At 35.2% G+C, this 20,876-nt stretch overlaps 1 protein-coding gene across 1 annotated transcript in view; it reads left to right on the top strand.

Moving 5' to 3' along the window:
* Window positions 1–20,876, top strand: part of MICU3 (mitochondrial calcium uptake family member 3) — a 112,053-nt gene that overhangs the window by 83,573 nt on the left and 7,604 nt on the right. Inside the window, exons 9-12 of the mRNA XM_021714009.1 lie at window positions 2,245–2,340; window positions 9,053–9,153; window positions 9,741–9,912; window positions 20,197–20,305. Coding sequence (XP_021569684.1) covers window positions 2,245–2,340; window positions 9,053–9,153; window positions 9,741–9,912; window positions 20,197–20,305 — 478 coding nt within the window. The remainder of the gene's footprint in view (window positions 1–2,244; window positions 2,341–9,052; window positions 9,154–9,740; window positions 9,913–20,196; window positions 20,306–20,876) is intronic.

The following is a 20,876-nucleotide window of genomic DNA, read 5'->3' as shown; positions in this document are numbered from 1 at the left end:
TTTCTCAAAAACTTTATAATTTAAAAGATGGTATAGGTTAAACAAAAACAAATATATTCACTTATAGCAATTCAGTCACATCTTCTACCATAAACTAAGCTCTGGAACTAAATGATGAATGAAAGAGATTTCTGTAAGAGGGAACTTTATAGCTGTTGTGTTCTAAGTAGGATTTTAAAAAAATTTAAAAGTCATATATTATCTTGATAGAGAAATATACATTTAAAAAACAGTTTAAAATATGAAAAGGCAAAAAAGATGAAAATGAAAAATTATTCCATTCAGATAATTAGTATATTTTAGTGTATGTACTTATTGTCTGTGCTCTCAAAATATGGGTTTGTTTAACGTTCTTAATATGTTGTAAGTATTTTTATAATGTGTATGTGTGTGGAAGTGATGGTGACCAGTGTTTGGAAGTAAGGAAGAGGCTTGACTTCACAGAGCAAATCACTCCCATTACTCTTCTAATAAGAGTACCCAATAAGCCTTATTTTCTAGTTAGGTAGGTTTAACAGACCCTTTCTTTAACATGTATTAGCCTTCTGAGTTACAGTTGAAAAATATATCTACATTCAAAGTGTGTAGATAATATTTGCAGAGTAAGCATTTGGAGCTGATATTTCTTGAGGTTATTTTATACCTATTTAAAAGAAAATGAACTGTGTTAGTTTTGTCTTTAGCTAATTTTACCTGTTTAGTTTATAACAGCTTAATTAAAACTTACTTCATTATAAAGAAAATGGTGAGCAGACTCTTGTGTTGCTGCATTTATGTAATTTATGCCTGTATTATGTAAATAACTCGTGCTAAATAATACTTTATTAAGGTTTTATTAAAATGTGGGCAGTGTTTTCTAGTTAGTAATAGTGAATTAAAACTTAGAAGGCCTTTGAATTAATTCCTACATGCATTATAATCTTATTAGTAGCACTGGATTCTTTTTGTTGTTTGTTTTTTGAGTCGGAGTCTCACTCTGTCGCCCAGACTGGAGTGCAGTGGCCACTCCCAGCCACCGCAGGGCTCCGGCGACCCTTTCGCCTCAGCCTTCTGAGTAGCTAGAACTACAGGCACGCGCTACCATGCCCGGCTAATTTTCTTTTTTTATTTATTGTAGAGATGAGGTCTCGCCAAGTTGCCCAGGCGGGTCTCGAACCCGCAGGCTCAGGAATCCACTCACCTCGGCCTCCCAAAACGCAGGATTACAGGGTGAGCCACCGAGCCCAGATGAGGTCTTGCCAAGTTGCCCAGGTGGGTCTCAAACCCACGGGCTCAGGCAGTCCACTCACCTTGGCCTCCCAAAGCACTGGGATTACAGGCTGAGCCACCGAGCCCAGCCTGCACTGGACTTTTAAAAATCAAGAACAACAAAAAAATTTTCATTATCAGCCCATCACTACTGAGTATATCATGCAGCATTTTCTTTCCACAATAGGCAAAAGACCATCAAGCCTGATCTTTTCTGATATATCCTCACAGAAATGGTTTAACTGTTTTTGTTATATAGAGATCCAAGTTAGGCATAGGGTTCAACATTTTCCTAGGAAGATTAGATTATACTTCTTAATCTTGGTATCTCTTTCAGACTAGCCAATACTGAGATAAAAGCTAGTATTTTTTCCTTGTAATAAAGATTAGAAAGCACCGTACACAGTCAAAACAGACACACCTCCCAAATTCCAAGTAGCTTTGAGTGCTTTGACTTAACCAGTTGTTTTTTTTGTTTTTTTTTTTTGACAAGTTATGGATTAATTTAAGCTTTTTTTCGGTAAGGTGTGAATTAGGTCATTTTGAGTCTTTGATACACTAACAAGATATATGATAGCCAACAAGTAACTCATTTCTAAACTAAACAAGATTTTTTAAAGATTGCTACAAAAGTACCCAAATCTTCACCAAATGAATTTACTTCATGCAAGATGTGAATAAAATTTTATTTCACACTTTCTTAGAAGTTAGGCATGTTTCAATAGAAAGACAGAGGAAAGGACTACATCATTTTATTATTTTTGACAAAGCTCCATTGTGCTTAGAAATAGTGGTTATATACCATTACACCTTTGAAATTACCATGTGTTTACCACAGTGTAATACTTATGTGCACAGCAGAAAACAAAAAAGGTAAGCTAATGAAGCTAATGTGTTTTCTCTTCAAGGTTGATTAGGAGAGATTTAAAGTGTATAAGTTATTATTCTTGGTGACTATTTTTTAGATTTCAATTGTGCTTCTTAAAACTTCTACAGGTGCTTAAAACAGATGCTGAGGAACTCGTCTCCAGAAGCTATTGGGATACACTGAGACGTAACACAAGCCAAGCACTCTTTTCAGACCTCGCAGAGGTATAATTAAACCTCAACAAGGTCCTTGTACTATTTGCCATTTTGTTAATATAGTCCTCATTTTATTTTAGAGTCACAATGATGAATCCCAAAATGTATTTTACATTTTAAAAATTTTTTTCAGTACAGCAATAATTGCATCATATAAACGTGTATTTGTATATGTCAGCTGTGCTGACAGACTGCAATGTTGCCTTTAGTAGTCTATGTTAAATGAACTTGCTTGTTGTATAAAACATGACTTTCTAACCTAATTAAAAGGAAATGATGTTACTTTTAAGGCTCACTTTCTGGAAATTAGAAAATAATACCTTATAGTTTCACTGAATCATTTAACCTTACAATCTACAGTTACATGAAATGCTAAAATACTTCACTCTTTAGAGTTTTGTTAGATTTAAATAGTTAAATTTCCCAGTATTAATAGTGAGTGGCTTATCTTGGGCAGGGATCTAGGTGGTTAAGAAGATGTGGTAGGAACAGTTAAACAAGGAAGGCAGAAATATTTTACCTTGACATCATGATTGTAAGTGCATGGTGAAAATAAAAAGCAGGCCGGCCTTATTTCAGTTGTGTTACTGTGTTTGAATTTGATGTGACCTGCACCTTATTACTGCACTAGGGGTGACTGCTTCCACCACCCCATCCTTTTATGTCGCTACCAAGGATTTGTAGTTTTAGAAGAGGGCCATATCTTGCAGATCAAATGCTGTTTTGCATTTCCTATTAAGAAGTTTTATAATTAAAATTAAGAACTTTAGTGGAGGTGACTAGCATTCTAACCAGACAGGATTTCTCAGTAAACACTAAGTGATTTATTTTTTAATGTCTCTTTCTTTTTAAAGTGGATTTCTAATTTTTTTCTGAACCCTTACATTTGTCTTGAAAGTTTCACCTAAAAAATACCTAGAGAAGTAAACTAGAATCATTTGTGACTTTTGTTATTCATATGTACATTGTTACTCAATTGGCATCTCCAGACTAGGGCAGACACTTTAAAATGTCAACTTTGTGGCCGGGTTCAGTGGCTCAGCCTGTAATCCCAGCACTTTGGGAGGCCGAGGCGAGTGACTTGCCTGAGCCCAAGGGTTTGAGACCAGCCCGGGCAACTTGGCGAGACCACATCTCTACAATAAATCAAAAACTAGCTGGGCGTGGTAGTGCGCGCCTGTAGTTCCGGCTACTTGGAAGGCTGAGGTGTAAGGATCGCTGGAGCCCAGCAGGTCGAGGCTGCGGGACTGGGAGTGTGCCACTGCACTCCAGTCTGGGCGACAGAGTGAGACTCCAACTCAAAAAAAAAAAAGTCAACTTTGTTGCTCTTGCTCAATTTTAAAATCCCAAAGCAAATAAATGAAGCAATTTGCCCTATGTTTAATTAATTATATATAAATATATAATTATAGCCAACAGTTAACTTTTAAAATTAAGTTTTAAATATGACTCACGTTTAAGTATGAAGTGGAAGGTGTTCCATTCACAGATATTTTAGAAGTAATTTATTTTGTAATCATATATGTAGGCACATAGTAGTCAGTGCTTAAAAATAAAAGCAACTGGGAACACAACCTTGGAGTCCCTATAAGCCAACAGGCCTAGTTTCCAGGCTTCGAATCAACAGTCTTGTCACAATTGTCTCTCTCTATGCTAAACTTTGCACGTCTCAGCCTCCACCTGTCTTTAACCCCATCTGACTCTGCTAGACATTCTCACAGTTAGACAAAATCTGCTAATTAGATGTTGCATTTCATTTAAATCTTGGGAGGCTTAATATCAGAAGACCAGTCAAGTGTTGTGTTTTCCAATTATATGGTTTGTATAAGATCTTTGGGGAATGTAGTTCTGTTGGAGAGAGAGTGGAACTGGCTGGCATTTACAACTCCCAGAACAAAGACAGCTCATCTCTTCTCAGCGCAACATTCTGTGACTCCCCTTTGGTATTTGAAAGTGGCTGTGAGTGTTAATACCACAGAAATGGCAAACAATACAAATTAATTAGCCTTAAAAAATTTTTTTTTTTTCTGGAAAACCAGCACACCCTTGGCTAAAATCAATCCACACTGTTATCATAAGCCGCTAAATTATTGAATGAATTGATGCAAACATCATGAAAGCAAATCTACTGGAGAGAGGAAAGAAGGAAAGGAAACGAAAGCAAAACTTATATTGTATTCCAAAGTAAAATAATTATTTAGTGATTATCTCCATTACTACCCTCCCACATTAGAGAGAATAATAATTGAGAGTTGACTGTATTTTAGTTACAACTAATTGTAATTCCTTGTAGGTTACTATAAATACCAGTGTAACATAAAATTGTTTATAGTATTTCAGGATTCAGATTGGTTATAGATAATTAGTTATTAGCCTCATTTTCTATTCCAGAGCTATTTCTAACCATAGATTTTTCTCAATTATAGTAAAGCCATGTCTTCAATTATTATAAAATCATATAGTGACAATTTGAATATGCCACAGCTTACATCACTTTCTACCCCAAATCAATATATATAAACCTCCATAGTACAGTATAATAAGCATATCATGCAACTATTAAATATATTCTGGCAGTGCTAGAAGTATAAATATTATTTTGAGTTCTGTAGAGAAAATTTAAAAGTTTTCTTCTTTGCTTTAAATTCTACTTATTCATAATAAATTTCAGCAGATTATTCAAAAACTCCATTAATGAAATCAAGAGCTTTAAGATTTCCTCCAGCCCTTGTATAGAGCTTAAGAATATTATCACATAATAATCAATAAAAATATGTTGAAAGAATATCTTAAAATGCCTTAATAGTTTGACATATTTGTATTTCATGCAAATATATTAATATTTATTTTGTGATACTATTTAAAATAATTTTAAATCAAAACAAAGTTAGATGGGCCTTTCATGTAAATGGCACATGGAGTTCTCTTGTGGCTTTTTATCACTTTGCTGTGAAAACACCTGAATTCATTTTATTTTAACAACGAGTGCAAGAATCAAAGGGTTAAAATCTCTATTTTTGTCTGAACCCCTTGTGTGTTTTAACTTATTTAACACTGTTAGGTTACCAAGGACATTGATAATAGTTTTCAGTGACTGAATAGTACTCTGTTTCACTGAATTGGGGAAGTTTTACCCCATTTCCATTTTCTAATTTTTTTCTCTAATGTCAAACTGTTACTTATGCCTCAGTGGATATGGATTATCTGGATAAATGCAGCATACATGTAATAAGATTTGGATACTGAAAGAAAGTGAAGATCTGCTCTCCTCAGTGGACATGAGAAAAACTGGCTGAATGAGGTCATTCTTTAAAACCTGTGTAGAATGAAGCCATCTCATTTTAGGGTACCATGTCTTGAAGTAAAGAACATCACACACTGGAGGAAAACATTTGTTAATTATGTTATTTGAGTTCACTAACTTTTAGTATTCTGGTAATACTTCCTGTAATAATTCCTATCATTTTAAGGCTTTTTCTCCCCAGATCTATGTAATGTGTAATTTCAGTAGCAAAAAGAAAAAAAGTTAGTGTACCATGTAGAAATCTTTTTTGCCATTAAGCTTCAACATTGTCTTTTTTTTTTGGTCTTGTCTAGTCCTTTTTTAACTTCCTGAAATATATTAATTTGGCAAAAATATATAATAGTTAACATTTATTGAGCATTTACAATATGCTGCTCTGCTGAATGATTTACATGTGTTATCTAATTCTTACTACAAACCTTTGGGATAGGTATAATTATTATTCCTGAGAATAATAATATCCTTAGTGAAATTAACTTACTTAAATAATGAGAAGTATCAGGATTTAAAGCCAGCAATCTGACTCAAACTCATCTTCTTATTTGTTCACCACAATATTGCTTACTTGTGAAGTAAGCACCTTTTTCAGAAACAACCTCTCCCCCTTCTTATCCATCTTGTCCCTTTCTTCCTGCCCCATTTGTCTAGCTTCCAGGCAGATACCCCAGTTTTTCATGCCAGTAGGCTAGAGCCTCTACTCTTACACTCCACTTAGACATGAAATAACCTCTAAAATATGTTCTCCTACTACTAATTTAAGCTGTTCAGGTTAAGTTAATAAACTGATTAACCTAGACTATGCTAAATAGCAAAACATGTCTATACTTGATGTCAGACATCTTTTTTCTCTAGTTATTTACATCTTACAACTACCATTGAGAATATGTGTATGTGTCATCAACACTCATATTTTTGCTTTATTCTTAAAATTATTGTTATAGTTAGCATTATTCCCATTTTACAGATAAGGAAGCTGAAGGTCACAAAAAGTCAGTGAGCCCAGGTTTCTGAGTTTAAATCCTGTTCTCTCTACTAGAGCAGTCTACCTCTTTAAAGCTACTGGGAAAAGTAGCATCTTTGAGAGACTCAAATAATTATACTAGTTTTCTCTCACATATAGAGCCTTGAGGGGCTGGCACCACTAATATTCCTCAGCTTTCATAAGAAACCTGTTCAAGAAAATATATTTAAAAGATACTATGTGATGCTTGGCTACCTAGCTATATCATTTTTCCCCTAGCAACCAGATTAAATCAGATCTTCAGAGAAGTTGTAGGGAATTTCTCAGGTATTATATCTACCAAGAACATTTGGGACTTCTCAGCAGAGCAAACTGAGAAGTAGTAATAAAGATCTTCCAAACCAATTATAAGGAGGTTATATGGTGGACCTGATTAGGTTAAATCCAAACTTAATTACTTAAATATAAATAGAATATTTAAGTGGTTACTAAAATATTTCACAATTTTAGACAACTTAAAGTATAAATACCCTTAATGCTGGAGTTTTTAAGAGAAACATGAATAATCAAAGTACTCATTTAGAAAAACCACTTAATGGAATAAAAGAGGGCAGGAAGGGGGAAATCAGAAGCTATGATCTTTATTACTCCATCCTAGTCATTAGAAGAGAATAGTAATGTTTGGTCCCAGGAGAAGGAAATGAAGATCCAACAAATGTTGTTATGAAGGATAAAATAGGTATCCTAGGTCAGCCTCCTTGGGTCCCCGCCCACTGTGGAAGCTTTTCTGTCCTCTTAATAAATCCTGCTTTCTCAAAAAAAAAAAAAAAAAAAAAAGTATCCTTTATGAAAATTTGGGAAGAAGGCTGTGAGCAATCAAAGTAATATCAAAATTTAGTGTGTGGAAGATGGGTGAATGTTTTCTGTGAAGCACTATGAGGATTCTGACCAAGAAGTACTGCATTTCAACTATGTACCTTTAGTGGACACTACAGCTGTTTTTTTAAATATAAAAATGATAGCATTATTTAAATTCTTATTTTTTGCCAGGCTTGGTGGCTCAGCCTGTAATCCCGTGCCTTTGGGAGGCTGAGGTGAGTGGATTGCCTGAGCCCGTGGGTTCGAGACCTGTCTGGGCAGGCGAGACCTCATCTGTACAATAAAATCCAAAAATTAGCCGAGCGTGGTAGCGCTCGCCTGTAATTCCGGCTACTCGGAAGGCTGAGGCGGAAGGATCGCCGGAGCCCAGCAGGTCGAGGCTGCGGTGGCTGGGAGCGGCTACTGCACTCCAGTTTGGACGACAGAGTGAGACTCCAACTCAAAAAAAAAAATTCTTATTTTTCTTGCGTTTCCTAGGATGACATGTATAGGATATAAATTTGAATATTATGATATTTGTACCTGAGTTTATAAAATAAGTATGGGTTAATGGCCACCTGAAGGGGGGGGTAAAGGTAGACGTATCAAGCTATATTAAAGGAAGTTGGAAGATTTTCATAGGCTATTATACTTTATAAGGACAATAACCAAGCAGTTTTAAGAAAATACTTGTTGGAACCTTGTTGAGTGGGAAAGGAAAAATCTTCTGGAATTAATGTATTATCCATTCAAAATATTGTGTAGGGTTTTTCTTTTAAATTTAAAGTATAAAGTTTTACATGCATAATTTGAGGTTGAAAACTGCCTAAGATATAATCATATCTTTAAATTTTTTTAGGTAAAGATCAATTTTATTTACAGTTCTGTTACTAAAAAATTAGAGATATAAATTCCAAGGTAATATTTTTACTGTAGTTTTCTTTCTTTCCTTCTTTCTTTCTTTTTTTAATAAAGAAAGAAAGCAGGGTTTATTAAGAGGATAGAAAAGCTCCCACAGTGGGAAGGGACCTGAGAGATTGCCCTTCTTTTTCAAAATATAATACCTTTCATTTAAAGTATTATAGTTACAGAATGTAATGGGAAACTGTTGTGATTAAAGGAAGATGTTTTGTGAAATTTGGAGCCACTCTTGTGTCAGTCCTATTATGCAATACAGCTGAAGAATTTGAATTTAACTCTTTGAACATTATTTTAAAATGATTGTTTAGGTTTATTAGGAAAATTCAGACTAAATTGCTTGGAAAAAAATAGACTATTTAGATGATTACTAAAGAATTTAAACTATTTTAGATAATTTAAAGTATAAAGTCTTACATGCATACTTTGAGGTTGAAAACTTCCTAAGTTATACTCATATCTTTAAATTTTTTTTAGGTAAAGATAAATTTTATTTACAGTTCTATTACTAAATTTTGAGCTTTGTTGAACTATAATTGCATTTATTAATGTGCCTGTGTTCATTATTCTAATATTAATATGTTTATATGTTGATAACAAAATTATTTAGGGAATATTAGGTATCCCTAGTTTCTTTCTTTTATCATAGTTAACTTTTAAGCTGTGATTTTTTTTTTTAGCGTGCTGATGACATCACAAGTTTAGTAACTGATACAACACTTCTTGTACACTTTTTTGGAAAGAAAGGAAAAGCTGAACTCAACTTTGAAGATTTTTATAGGTGAGCTTAATTTTTATACTTTTATTGAAAATTGTTAGCATGCTAAAATCAGAATGGTCTTTAGAAATTGTCTAGTACAGCGATAGTCAGCTCTTTGCTACTTTCATCTTAACTGAAGATACTCTGCATAATAAATACCCATGTCCATCAGTACCTATGCATCAGTGGTTATGTTGATATTTATAATAGGTTACTTAATTATAAAAAAACAAGATTGTTATCTCCCATATGATTATCTCCGTATACTCAGAAGGATATATGTTGCCAGTTCCTTAGTCTCAATAAGCCGCAGTACTAATAACAAACAGTTTAAGTATCATTTCTATTAGCAGGTTACTTTTGTCATCCCATTTTATAGACAAGGAAACTAAATTTCTGGGCGGCTAAGTGATTTGCGTTAGGTGCTGCAGTCATTAAGTAGTAAAGCCTCTCTAGTCTCATGCTCTTTTCTTTCCTATTTCTGGATCTTTGTGTCATCATATAAATTTTTTCATGCAGTCTTTTCCAGGATAGTGAATATTTGATCATTTTCTTTTACCATTACTCTTCATTTGCCTTGTTTATTCTTTATTATATTTTTGCCATAGATTCATGGATAACCTCCAAACAGAAGTTCTAGAAATAGAATTCCTTTCCTACTCTAATGGAATGAATACTATCAGTGAAGAAGATTTTGCTCATATTCTATTACGATACACAAATGTGGAAAATATATCAGTATTTTTGGAAAATGTGCGTTACAGTATACCTGAAGAAAAGGTATCTAATCACTCATATTTATTTTGTTGTATATGTTACTATCCTATAGTATATGTCTATAAAACATATTCCCCTATTGTTAGTTTTTGCTCATCCTGTGGATTAAAAGATATCTTGGAGATATTTCATTCTTGTTTGTCTATGTCCTAAGTGCACTAGCTAAATTTTTTTAATGAATTAGTTTTAAATTCTGGGTAGATATCCACATTTTTCTTAGGTATGCTGAAAACCCCAGAGGCTATTAGCAGTTGTTTTATTCAAATTAACAATATCGTTTTTCAAGAGAATTCCATTGAGCTATATGCTTTGGCTACTACCTACTCATCACCTCATAAAAAATAGTTTATATTGACATTATTTCTGTCACACTCTACTCCTTTCTATAACACCCTTAGTAAAAGGTTATTTGAAGACTGCCATTGATGAGTGAGTGATCTTATCATCGGTTGAAGTGAGGTTTTTCAAAGAGTTCAGATGGCATTAATGGTTAAGAACCTGGGACAACTGATTGTCTATTTGTTTAGTAACAAATGTGTTGTCAGCACTTCTGGGCAGTTGCATTATCTAGTGGTATTTGAATGCATCATTGCAACCAAAAAGAACTGGTGTTACAAGTACCCCTTCAAGCATGGGATGTTTTGGATATATTGCCTTCTATTTGTGTTTATAGAAGGATCAGGTTAATCTATCCAAGAAAAACTTGCAAATAGTTTGACTTTGTTTAGAATGGATACACTGTGACAATGTTAACAATTCTCCATGTACCTTCAAGGAATGAGGGAAAAAAGACTTGATGCATTTGTTGGTTAGTTTACATTATCTCTTAATCAGAGTATTTTTATCTGTTTTGCATGTAAAGTGGGATTTTTTTCAATTATAGATACTTTCTTAAAAATAAATTAGAAATTGTACTACTTTAGCAATCTACTAGGGTATTGTTCAGAGCCTTGAATCTGCATTTTTTTCCTTTTGTTAAATGGAAACTAACCAAAAGATGTAACTCAAAAGGTTAAATTCTAGGGTGAAGAATTTATAGGAACTTTTTGTACTGTTTTTGCAATTTTTTTTGAGTTGGAGTCTCACTCTGTCATCTAGGCTGGCTAGAGTGCAGGGGCACACTCACGGCCATCCCAGCGTCGACCTACTGGGCTCTCAGGATCCGTCCATCTCAGCCTTCCAAGTAGCTGGAACTACAGGTGCACTCTATTACGTCCAGCTAATTTTTTTTTTATTTATTGTAGAGACGAGGTCTCACCAGGTTTCCCGGGATGGTCTTGAACCCGTGGGCTCAGGCAGTCCACTAGTCTCAGCCTCCCAAAGTGCTGGGATTATAAACTGAGCCACCAAGCCCAGCCACAACTTTTTTTAATCTAAAATTATTTCAAAAAAATTTTTAGGTTAAATTTAGCTTCTGAAAACTAATTGATAGAAGTATCTTAAGCACAGCACATCAGTACCATAGAAAAGGAAAATGTTGCGAGTGAACCAGCATCGATTGATTCTCGTTGCTTTCTTTTTTCCTGCATTACATCATCAATCCTCAGCAACCTACCAGGTTTGACATCTTTCTTTTAGAAAAATGGGTCTAGGCGCAGTCATTCATGCCGGTAGTCCTAGCATTTCGGAAGGCAGAGGTGGGAGGATAGCTTGAGCCCAGCAGTTTGAGACTAGCCTGGTCAACATAGTGAGACCTCCGTCTCTAAAAAGTAGCCAGGTGTCATGGCGCTCTTGTAGTCCCAGCTGCTTGGGAAGCTGGTGCAGGAGGCTAGCTTGATCCAGGAGCTGGAGGTTGCAGTGAGCTGTGATCATACCATTACACTCCTGCCTGGGCAACAGAGTGAGATTCTTACTCAAAAAAAAAGGAAAGGAAAGAAGGAAGGAAGGAAAAAGAGAAGCTGAGACTTTTAGTACTTAGACACTTGTCCAAGGGTTCAAACTCACAGCTTTCTAAGTTAATGTTATTCTTACCACTCCCTGTTTTTCTTTGCCTTCTAACACCCTTTTATTTCTAAAACACTTCCATTTTTATCTGTTTATCTAATAGATATTTATTAAGCATCTACTGTTTACTAGGCCTTATTCTAGCTTAGGGGTTAAAGTGACAACAGCATAAGCAAAATCCTTCTCTTATGGAAGTATATCTAAATGGAAAGACAAAATAAACAAGTAAAACAAAAGGCATACTTTCATATAATGGTAATTATGAAGGGGACCAAGAGTCATGGCGACTGGAAAAGAAGGTGGACTGTCAGGGAGAGCTTTGCTGAAGAGGTAGCTTTTGCAGAGAGACTGTGAGGAATGAGCTATGCAGAGAATTGGCTGAAGAGCATTCCAGGCAGAGGTAACAACAAATACCAAGGACCTAAGGATAGAAAAGCCTGGTTTATTTAAGAAAATGTCAGAAGGCAAAACAAGTGAACAGGAAAATAATAGGAGATTAGGAGAAATAGATAGATGTGGGTCAGGTCTTTTAGGACCCAGGCCAGGGCAAGGAGCTTAGATTTTATCCTATTAATGACTCTAAGAGTGTTGGAAGCCATTATAGTGTTTAAAGTTTAAAGCAGGTATCAATAAACTACCCCACCTCCTATTTTTGTAAATAAAGTTTCTGTTTTGGAACACAGCTATCCTCATTCATTTACTGTATTGTTTGTACTTGCTTTTGTACCATTAATGATTGAATTGAGTCATTGCAACAGAGACCATCTAGCCAGCAAAATTGAAAATATTCTCTGGCCCTTTACAGAAAAAGTTTACCAGCCTTGCTGTAGAGCATAGGCATGTTAATTCATTCAACAAGTATTTATTCAACAAGTATTGACTGTCTGCTAAGACACTCAGATATGGCCCGATTCAAGTGCCAGATATGATCTAATTCATGTTTAAAAGATCATCTTGGCTTCTACATGAAAGAAATGACTTTAGTTGGCCTAGCTTTAAAAGAAAGAAACAAGCTAAGATACCATTATAGAAGTCTAGATAAGAGCTAAGCATGTTTTGGACCAGTGTAAAAGTGGGGAAATAGGGTCAGATATTGGATCATTTAAAAAGTAGAGTGATAGAACCTGTTCATGGATTATATTTTTAATGTGAAGGAAAAAGAGGAATCAAGAACTCTTAAGGCTTAGTCCTGAACCATAAGGTGAAACTAATGCCATTTACAGTGCTAAGCAACACCGTGAATTTGATATTAGGAGGGAATTAAGTGTTTTCTTAGGAGCAAGTCAAGTTTGAGATTCATAATAGTTATCTAAATTAAGATATTAAGCAGGCAGTTGGTTATGTGGATATAGCATTATGAATACAGTCAGGACTACAGATTAGCAGTCATTCGTGTGTAGACTTCCAGATTGTCTCCAGCTTAAACTTCTCCCCTGAATTTCAGGTTTTTGCATCATACTTCCTACTCAGCATCTGCACATGGGGATCCAAATAGGTACCACAGGCTTAATGGTTGCAAAAATAAAATCCTGATTATTCCCATAAAACTTGCTCAACATACCATCTTTCCTGTTTAGTTCATGAAAACTCCATTCTTCCTACTTGCTCTGTTCAAGATTGTGAACTCCCTCTTTTCACATTCTGCATAGATTTTATGAACAAATCCTACTGATTACTACCTCTATCAGAATTTGACACTCCTTACTACCTCCACTGGTACCATTGTATCTTGCCTGGATTATTGCAGTTGCCTCCTAAAATATCCCTCTGCTCCAAGCTTTGCCTCCCTGCAGTCTGTTCTTCATTTAGCTTTTAAGGAAATGCTTCACACCATGATTCAGATCATGTCACAGTGAGATTTCCATTATTCTCAAAGTAAAAGCCAGAATTCTTAAGAGTGGATCCTACACAAGCTACTCCCTCATTACCTGTGACCTCACTTCCTATCATTCTGATCCTCCTTGCTCATCCTGCTCCAGCCAGGAAAACTCCACTTAGTTTCTCAAATTCCAATCTTCTGTCTCAGGGCTTTTTTATATTTTCTCCTTTCTAACCAGAATGCTCTTAAGATCCATATGGCTCACTATATTAACTCTCAATGATTCCCCTTCCTAATCTCATGTATAAATGACCTATCATAGAAATAATATATAATCTATTATATATATTAAGCCCCCTCCCCTGGCATTTCCTGTTTTTCCTTACCTTAATCTGTTATTTCCATAGCATTATAATCTAACATACTATCTATGTTGCTTATTTTCTTAAAAAATATGATAATAGGCTGGGCACAGTGGCGCAAGCCTGTAATCCAGCACTTTGGGAGGCCAAGGCGAGAGAGGATTGCCTGAGCTCAGGGGTTCAAGACCTGCCTGGGCAACTTGGCGAGACCGCATCTCTACAATAATCAAAAAATTAGCTGGGCGTGGTAGCATGCACCTGTAGTTCCAGCTTCTTGGAAGGCTGAGGCAGGAAGGGTTGCCTGAGCCCAGCAGGTTGAGGCTGCGGTGGCCGTGAGCGTGCCATTGCATTCCAGCCTGGGCGACAGAATGAGACTCCACCCCCCCCCCAAAAAAAAACATGATTGATGGATGGATGGATGGATGGGATATGTTGAACTGTTAAATGATGAAGAGATGATATTTTAAGATGTAGAACTTTTAGCTTTTTTGTTTTTATGAATTTTACCTACAGAGATAGTCACTCATGATAAAACGGCACATGTCCAAGGTTATTTGTTATAGTGTTGTTTGTAATAACAAAATATTGGGACCACCTTTAAGTAAGTTATTAGTTAAATATATTATGATATATCTATAGAATTGAATAAAGTGCAGCTGAAAAAAAGGCCATGAAAGCTTTTTTATATACTAATATGGGATGATATCCAAGATATAGTAAGTGTGAAAAGAGCATGATTTAGAATTAGCCTATGCTAATTCTCCAAGGAACCATAGAACTAGAAATAATGGTTCCTCTAAGGAAAGGAACTACATGGCTAAAAAGGAGAGGGGGATTTTGCACCATTCAGTCTTTTGTGCCTTTTGCATTTTGAACACATAAATGTATTGCCACGTAAAATAAATAATTTTTTTAAATGTCATGCCATTGGACTAGGTAAGCTTTTCTAGGAAATAATGTAGATATGAGTAGAGACCAGAGGGATGGGAAGATGGTGTCTCATAATAACCATATAATGCAAATACTAACAGAAAATATTAGAATTATCGTTATTAATCCTTGAGGAAACTGATATTCAGAAAGGTTTAAGTGACTTGCATTAGGTCATTTAAGCAGTAAATTTCAGAGTTTGGATTTTCTACTAATTCCAAAATGGTACATTTCTCTCAACCTTTTAAAGTAGTTTACATTTCTAAAAGTTATTATATAGTTGCTGTTTACATCAGTTACCTATTAACTTTGAACAGTATAAATAGTCCTGTAGTTAATTTATGGGATCAGCATGAGTTTTTTGTTGAGCACATATATAATTTATATACTTAAAGCCTTCATAAGACCATACTTTCTGAATGGCTGTTTTTTTTTTGTTTTTTTTTTAGTTGGAGTCTCACTCTGTCGCCCAGACTGGAGTGCAATGGCCGCTCCCGGCCACCGCAGCCTTGATCTGCTGGGCTCCGGCGATCCTTCCGCCTCAGCCTTCCGAGTAGCCGGAATTACAGGCGTGCACTACCACGCCTGGCTGATTTTTTATTTATTGTAGAGATGAGGTCTCACCAAGTTGCCCAGGCGGGTCTCAAACCTGCGGGCTCAGGCAATCCACTCACCTCAGTCTCCCAAAGACGCGGGATTACAGGCAGAGCCACCGAGCCCGGCTAGATTAAACATTTTTAACTGAATAATTCAGTGACAGTTAGTAGATTTGTTATTCACTTGGTGTATTGTACAGTCACCACTTCTGTCACTTCTAAAACATTCATTACATTAAAAGTAAGTCCTGTACCTATTAAACAGTCCCTTCACATTTCCTTCTCCCCTCATTCCCTAGCAGTCGTCACTCTGCTTTCTGTCTCTGTGGATTTACTTATTCTGGATATTTTAAGGATAAATGGAATCATACAATATGTAACATTTATGTTTGCCTTCTTTCAGAATATTTTTGAAGTTCATCCACATTGTAGCGGGTATCGGTATTTTATTCCTTGCTATTGCTGAATGATAATCTATTGTATGGTGTGTGTGTGTGTGTATCACAATTTGTTTATTCATTTATCCTTCCATAGACATTTGGGCTGTTTCCAATTTTGTGTATATACCTAGAAATAGAATTGCTGGATGATATGTTATTTTCTCCTTTTTGTTTTGTGTTGTTGTTATAGCCATCCTAGTGGATGAGAAGTGGTATCTATGTAATTACCTTTACCTTAACTAGAGTTCTTTATTTCTTACATGACTTTGAGTTACTGTCTAGTTTCCTTTCTTATCAGCCTGAAGGACTTCCTCTAGCATTTCTTGTAGGTCAAGTCTGCTCGGAATAAACTCCCTTGACTTTTGTTTATTTAGGAATGTCTTAATTTTTTTTTTCACTTTTGAAGGATAGTTTTGCCAGATATAGAATTCTTGGTGGACTGTTTTTGTTTGTTTTTTCTTCAGCACTTGAAATATATCATCCTTCTCACTGAGAATCCCTTCTATATCAGGAGTCACTTCTCTCTTGCTGTCAAGATTATCTTTTTTTCTTTGGCTTTCAGTAGTTTGAATGTAATGTATCTTGGTGTGAGTCTCTTTGATTTTATCTTACATGGAGTTTGTTCAGCCTCTTGACGATGTAGACTCATATATTCCATCAAATTTTAGAAGTTTTCAAGCCTTATTTCTTCAAATATTCTTTCTGCTCCCTTCTCTGTCTTTTCCTTCTAAAAATTCCATAATGTAAATGTTGGTATGCTTGATGGTCCTGCCTTATGTCTCTTAGGCTTGCTTTACTTTTTTCATTCTTTTTTCTTTCTGTCTTTCAGACAAGATAATTTCAATTGTCTTAAATTTTACTGATTCCTTGTCTGCTCAAATCTATTGTTGAACCTCTTTAATGAATTTTTCATTTCAACTATTGTACTTTTCAGCTCCCAGAATTTCTATTTGGTTCCTTTTTTATAATTCTATTTCTTTATTGATATTCTTATTTTGTTCTTGCAACATTTTCTTGATTTTTAAAAATTCTTTGTCTGTGATTTTCTTTAGCTCTTTGAGCAAATGTATGACAGCTGATTTAAAGTCTTTCCTGATTCTTAGCTTGCCTTGTAATTTTTTGCTAAAAATTTTGCATTTTGAGTATTGTAATATAGTAGGTAACTCTGGAAATCAGATTTTCCTCTTGCTGTCATCCATTTGTTGGATGTCTTTTCCAAACTATTTTGTAAAGACAGTATGCCTTGTTGTGTATAGTCACTGAAGTCTCTGTTTTATTATTTTAATCGTCAGCCTGTGGACTGGCAAAGATTTCCTTAAATATCTAGAGCCAAGAAGAAAAACATCATATTCTCTTAGTTTTTGTAGCTTAACTCTGAGCTGAGACACTCCTTTAATACTAAGCCAGGCTGACTTAGTCTTCACTGCCAGCTTACACAAAGCACACAGATCTGCCTGAGGTGACAGCATTTTCTGGGTTGTCTTTTTTATTGACTAATCTTACTATCTCAGTTTTGTCCACTTATAACTTGCCAGTATTCCGACCAAGTGCACCTATGTATATGCATATTCACATCCTAAATAACATTTCAATAAATGTAATTTCATTGTGGTTTAAGGTTTATTATTTCTTTACATCATCGTCAACACTTGTTATTGTTTGTCTTTTTTATTTAGTCATCCTAGTAGGTGTGAAGTAGTATCTCATTGTGGTTTTGGTTTGCATTTCCCCAGTGAGTAATTTGTTCAGCATGTTTTCATGTGCTTATTGGGTATTTATGTATCTTCTGCTCCTTTGCCCATTTTTAAAATTGGGTTATCTTTTTGCCATTGATTTGTACAGCTTCTTTATATTTTCTGGATTCTAGACCCTTATTAGATATATGATTGCAAATATCTTTTCCGTTTTTGTGGGTTATCTTTTCACTTTCTTAATAGTATCTTTGCTGCATGCACATTTTTAATTTTTATGAAGTCTAATTTATCTAATTTTTCTTTTGTTAATTGTGCTTTTGGTGTCATATTTAAGCAACCATTGCCAATTCCAAGGTCATGAAGTTTTTTCTCTTCTTTGTAGGAATTTTATAGTTTTAGCTATTTAATTTAGGTATTTGATCCATCTTGAGTTAATTTTTGTTAATGGTATGAAGAGTCCAACTTCTTTCTTTTGCATGTGGATGTACAGTTGTCCTAGCAACATTTGTTGAAAAGATATTTCTTTCCTTACTAAGTATTGACACTTTTATTGAAAATCAGTTGGCTATAAATATGTGGGTTTATTTCTGTACTCTCTGCATGTGTTTTTGGTGCTTTAAATTTTTAATTATCATTATTTTTGTTAGCATATAAGCTATTCATTCTCACCTTATTCCTAACAGAACACATTCCATTCAAGTCCCGATTGTTCATCACAGTAGTAATTCTGGGGTGAGGATAGAAGGAACAAAAAATGGCAGCACACCTCTCTGCCCCTCTTTGAGATTGTCCCTCACTGCATTAAGAGTGATTACTTTAATTATCTTTAGCAAAGTAAATGCTCCATTTGTTACTTTACAATTTAATATTTTCAAACACAAAATGTTTAATTTATACAAAAGTATTATTGTGTGGTTTTGAATTTGACCTGTCCTTCCAAACATGAGAACTGTATGTTGAAAATTTTAAAGGTTCAGATGTTGAACATTGTATTCTGTCATTTTTTATTTGTTTTTAAATTCCATTTTCCCTGAAAATATTGATATTTTTGTTTACCATTCGCTTTAAAATATTCCATTCTCTGTTTTTTCACTGTTACCAAACCTATCACCCTGAGACATAGACTGTTGCTGTAGAAGCAAGTGGCAGCATAAACTGGTACAGAACCAGAGCTATGACTAGTTTCCATGGCATCAAGCTCTCCACACCAAGACAAACCCCTCTGGCACAGACTCCCTGGCTGATTCTAACAGTCCTCTAGCCCTCTCTAGAAAACAAGGCGGGTAGGAACAGGTAACAAAGCAGTATCCAAGATTGGAGTGGCCATATGAATGAACATTAAGGAAAGAAAGTAAAAAAATGTGAAGAGAAAAGATGGTGCAAATCATCACATTGCAAGGAAAAGAAGAGTTATAATTGAAGTGGAAATAATGTGTACTCCAAATTAGGTATTTTCGTAATAATCAGAAGTTAGCTTATATGAAAATAGACTCCTGCAGTTCTTTTCCTAGTTTTCCAACACTGCCTTGTTAGTGTCTGTCCTCTCTTAACCCATATTAAAGTCAGAATTTGTAAAACCTAACCTCTTGATCTTCTGCTTTTCTCTCTGTATACTTTCTTAATTATGTTAGCTTGTTGAGGAAAACTAAATGCAGCACTTCATATCCAAATTTGTATTTCTGAGATACATTGTACTTCAGATAACTCTCCTATTTGGGTAAAGTATTAGCAGTGGTATTAATTGTCATTTTATTTATATGACATTCTAGAAGAGGTCACTCTGACTACCAGTCCTTTACATGATCCCACACCAAGCCCAGTGTTGGGCCTTCCAAAGCTGCATTCATTACACTTCCTCCTGCTGTCCTGAAGTGTTACCATGATGGGAACATGTACTAATATGCTATGTAGATGCTGAGTGATTTTGATTTTGCATTGTCATTATAAAGACTTTAATAATCTAATGCTGAATTATATTTAAGAAGTACTTGTGCAGAGGAAAAATGTTTATTATTATTTTAATAAAAGCAACACTACCCAGTGTCAAAAAGTCAGAGTGAATTTTATATTCCATTTAAGAAAGAAAGTTTCAAAATGTGCCCTGGAAATGTTTACTTACAAGATGTATTGCAGGCCAGGCTCGGTACCTTAGCCTGTAATCCCAGCGCTTTGGGAGGCCAAGGTGAGTGGATTGCCTGAGCCTCTGGGTTCGAGACCCACCTGGGCAACTTGGCGAGACTTCATCTCTACAGTAAATCAAAAATTAGCCAGGCATGGTAGCGCATGCTTTTAGTTCCAGCTACTTGAAAGGCTGAGGCGGAAGGATCGCCAGAGCCCAGAAGGTTGAGGCACTCCAGTCTGGGTGACAGACTGAGACTCCAACTTAAAAAAAAAAAGATGTATTGCAGATACTTAATCTGTTTACTTCTCTTAAGTGTAGATGCTTATTTTAACAAATTTGTCGATACTAAATATATTCACATTTATTTTCCCAATATATAGGGCATTACATTTGATGAATTCAGGTCATTTTTCCAGTTTCTGAACAACCTAGAAGACTTTGCAATAGCCCTGAATATGTATAACTTTGCAAGTCGTTCTATAGGGCAAGGTAAGTTAAAATAATCCTACGTTGTTTCTAGACATTTTGGCAACAAATTAAATATGTCATATCACCCATCACCTTTTTTGAAGTCTGGTGTATACTTTCAGTGAGAAATCAGTTTAGGGAAATGTGCTAAATTTTTGCATTGAATTTATTTCAGACCATGAGAAAAAACTAATGATGTTTGTAAAAGTTCAAAGAGGAAGAAACCTCATGGCCACTTGGTAACATTGAGGGACATGTGTCTACCTGTAGAGCCAGCTGGCTATGCTCCAAACATTCTTGCAGAATGGTATATATTTTACTGATTTAATGCCTGCTGTCTCAGAAACCAGAATTTTGTCAGCAGAGCCACCTGTTAGCCATGGACTTACATTAACTGATTTGAGAATGATATATAAAATTGAATACTAATTTTGCTTAATTTACAAAGAAGGGTAACGGTCATAGAATTCAGAGTGCTGTTTTCCTTAGAGCAGCTCATTCTTCCCTGTGGTGAACTAACAAACCAAGTGCTTACCCTAGGATTCTGTGGTTATGATCACCTTCCTTCCTCACAGAGCCATATCTTTTTTTA

Source organism: Carlito syrichta, unplaced genomic scaffold (assembly GCF_000164805.1).
Source record: "Carlito syrichta isolate Samal-C Ts95f unplaced genomic scaffold, Tarsius_syrichta-2.0.1 Scaffold305146, whole genome shotgun sequence".
NCBI lineage: Eukaryota > Metazoa > Chordata > Mammalia > Primates > Tarsiidae > Carlito > Carlito syrichta.
The sequence above is the reverse complement of the archived record's forward strand: the minus strand, read 5'-3'. Positions and strand labels throughout refer to the sequence as shown.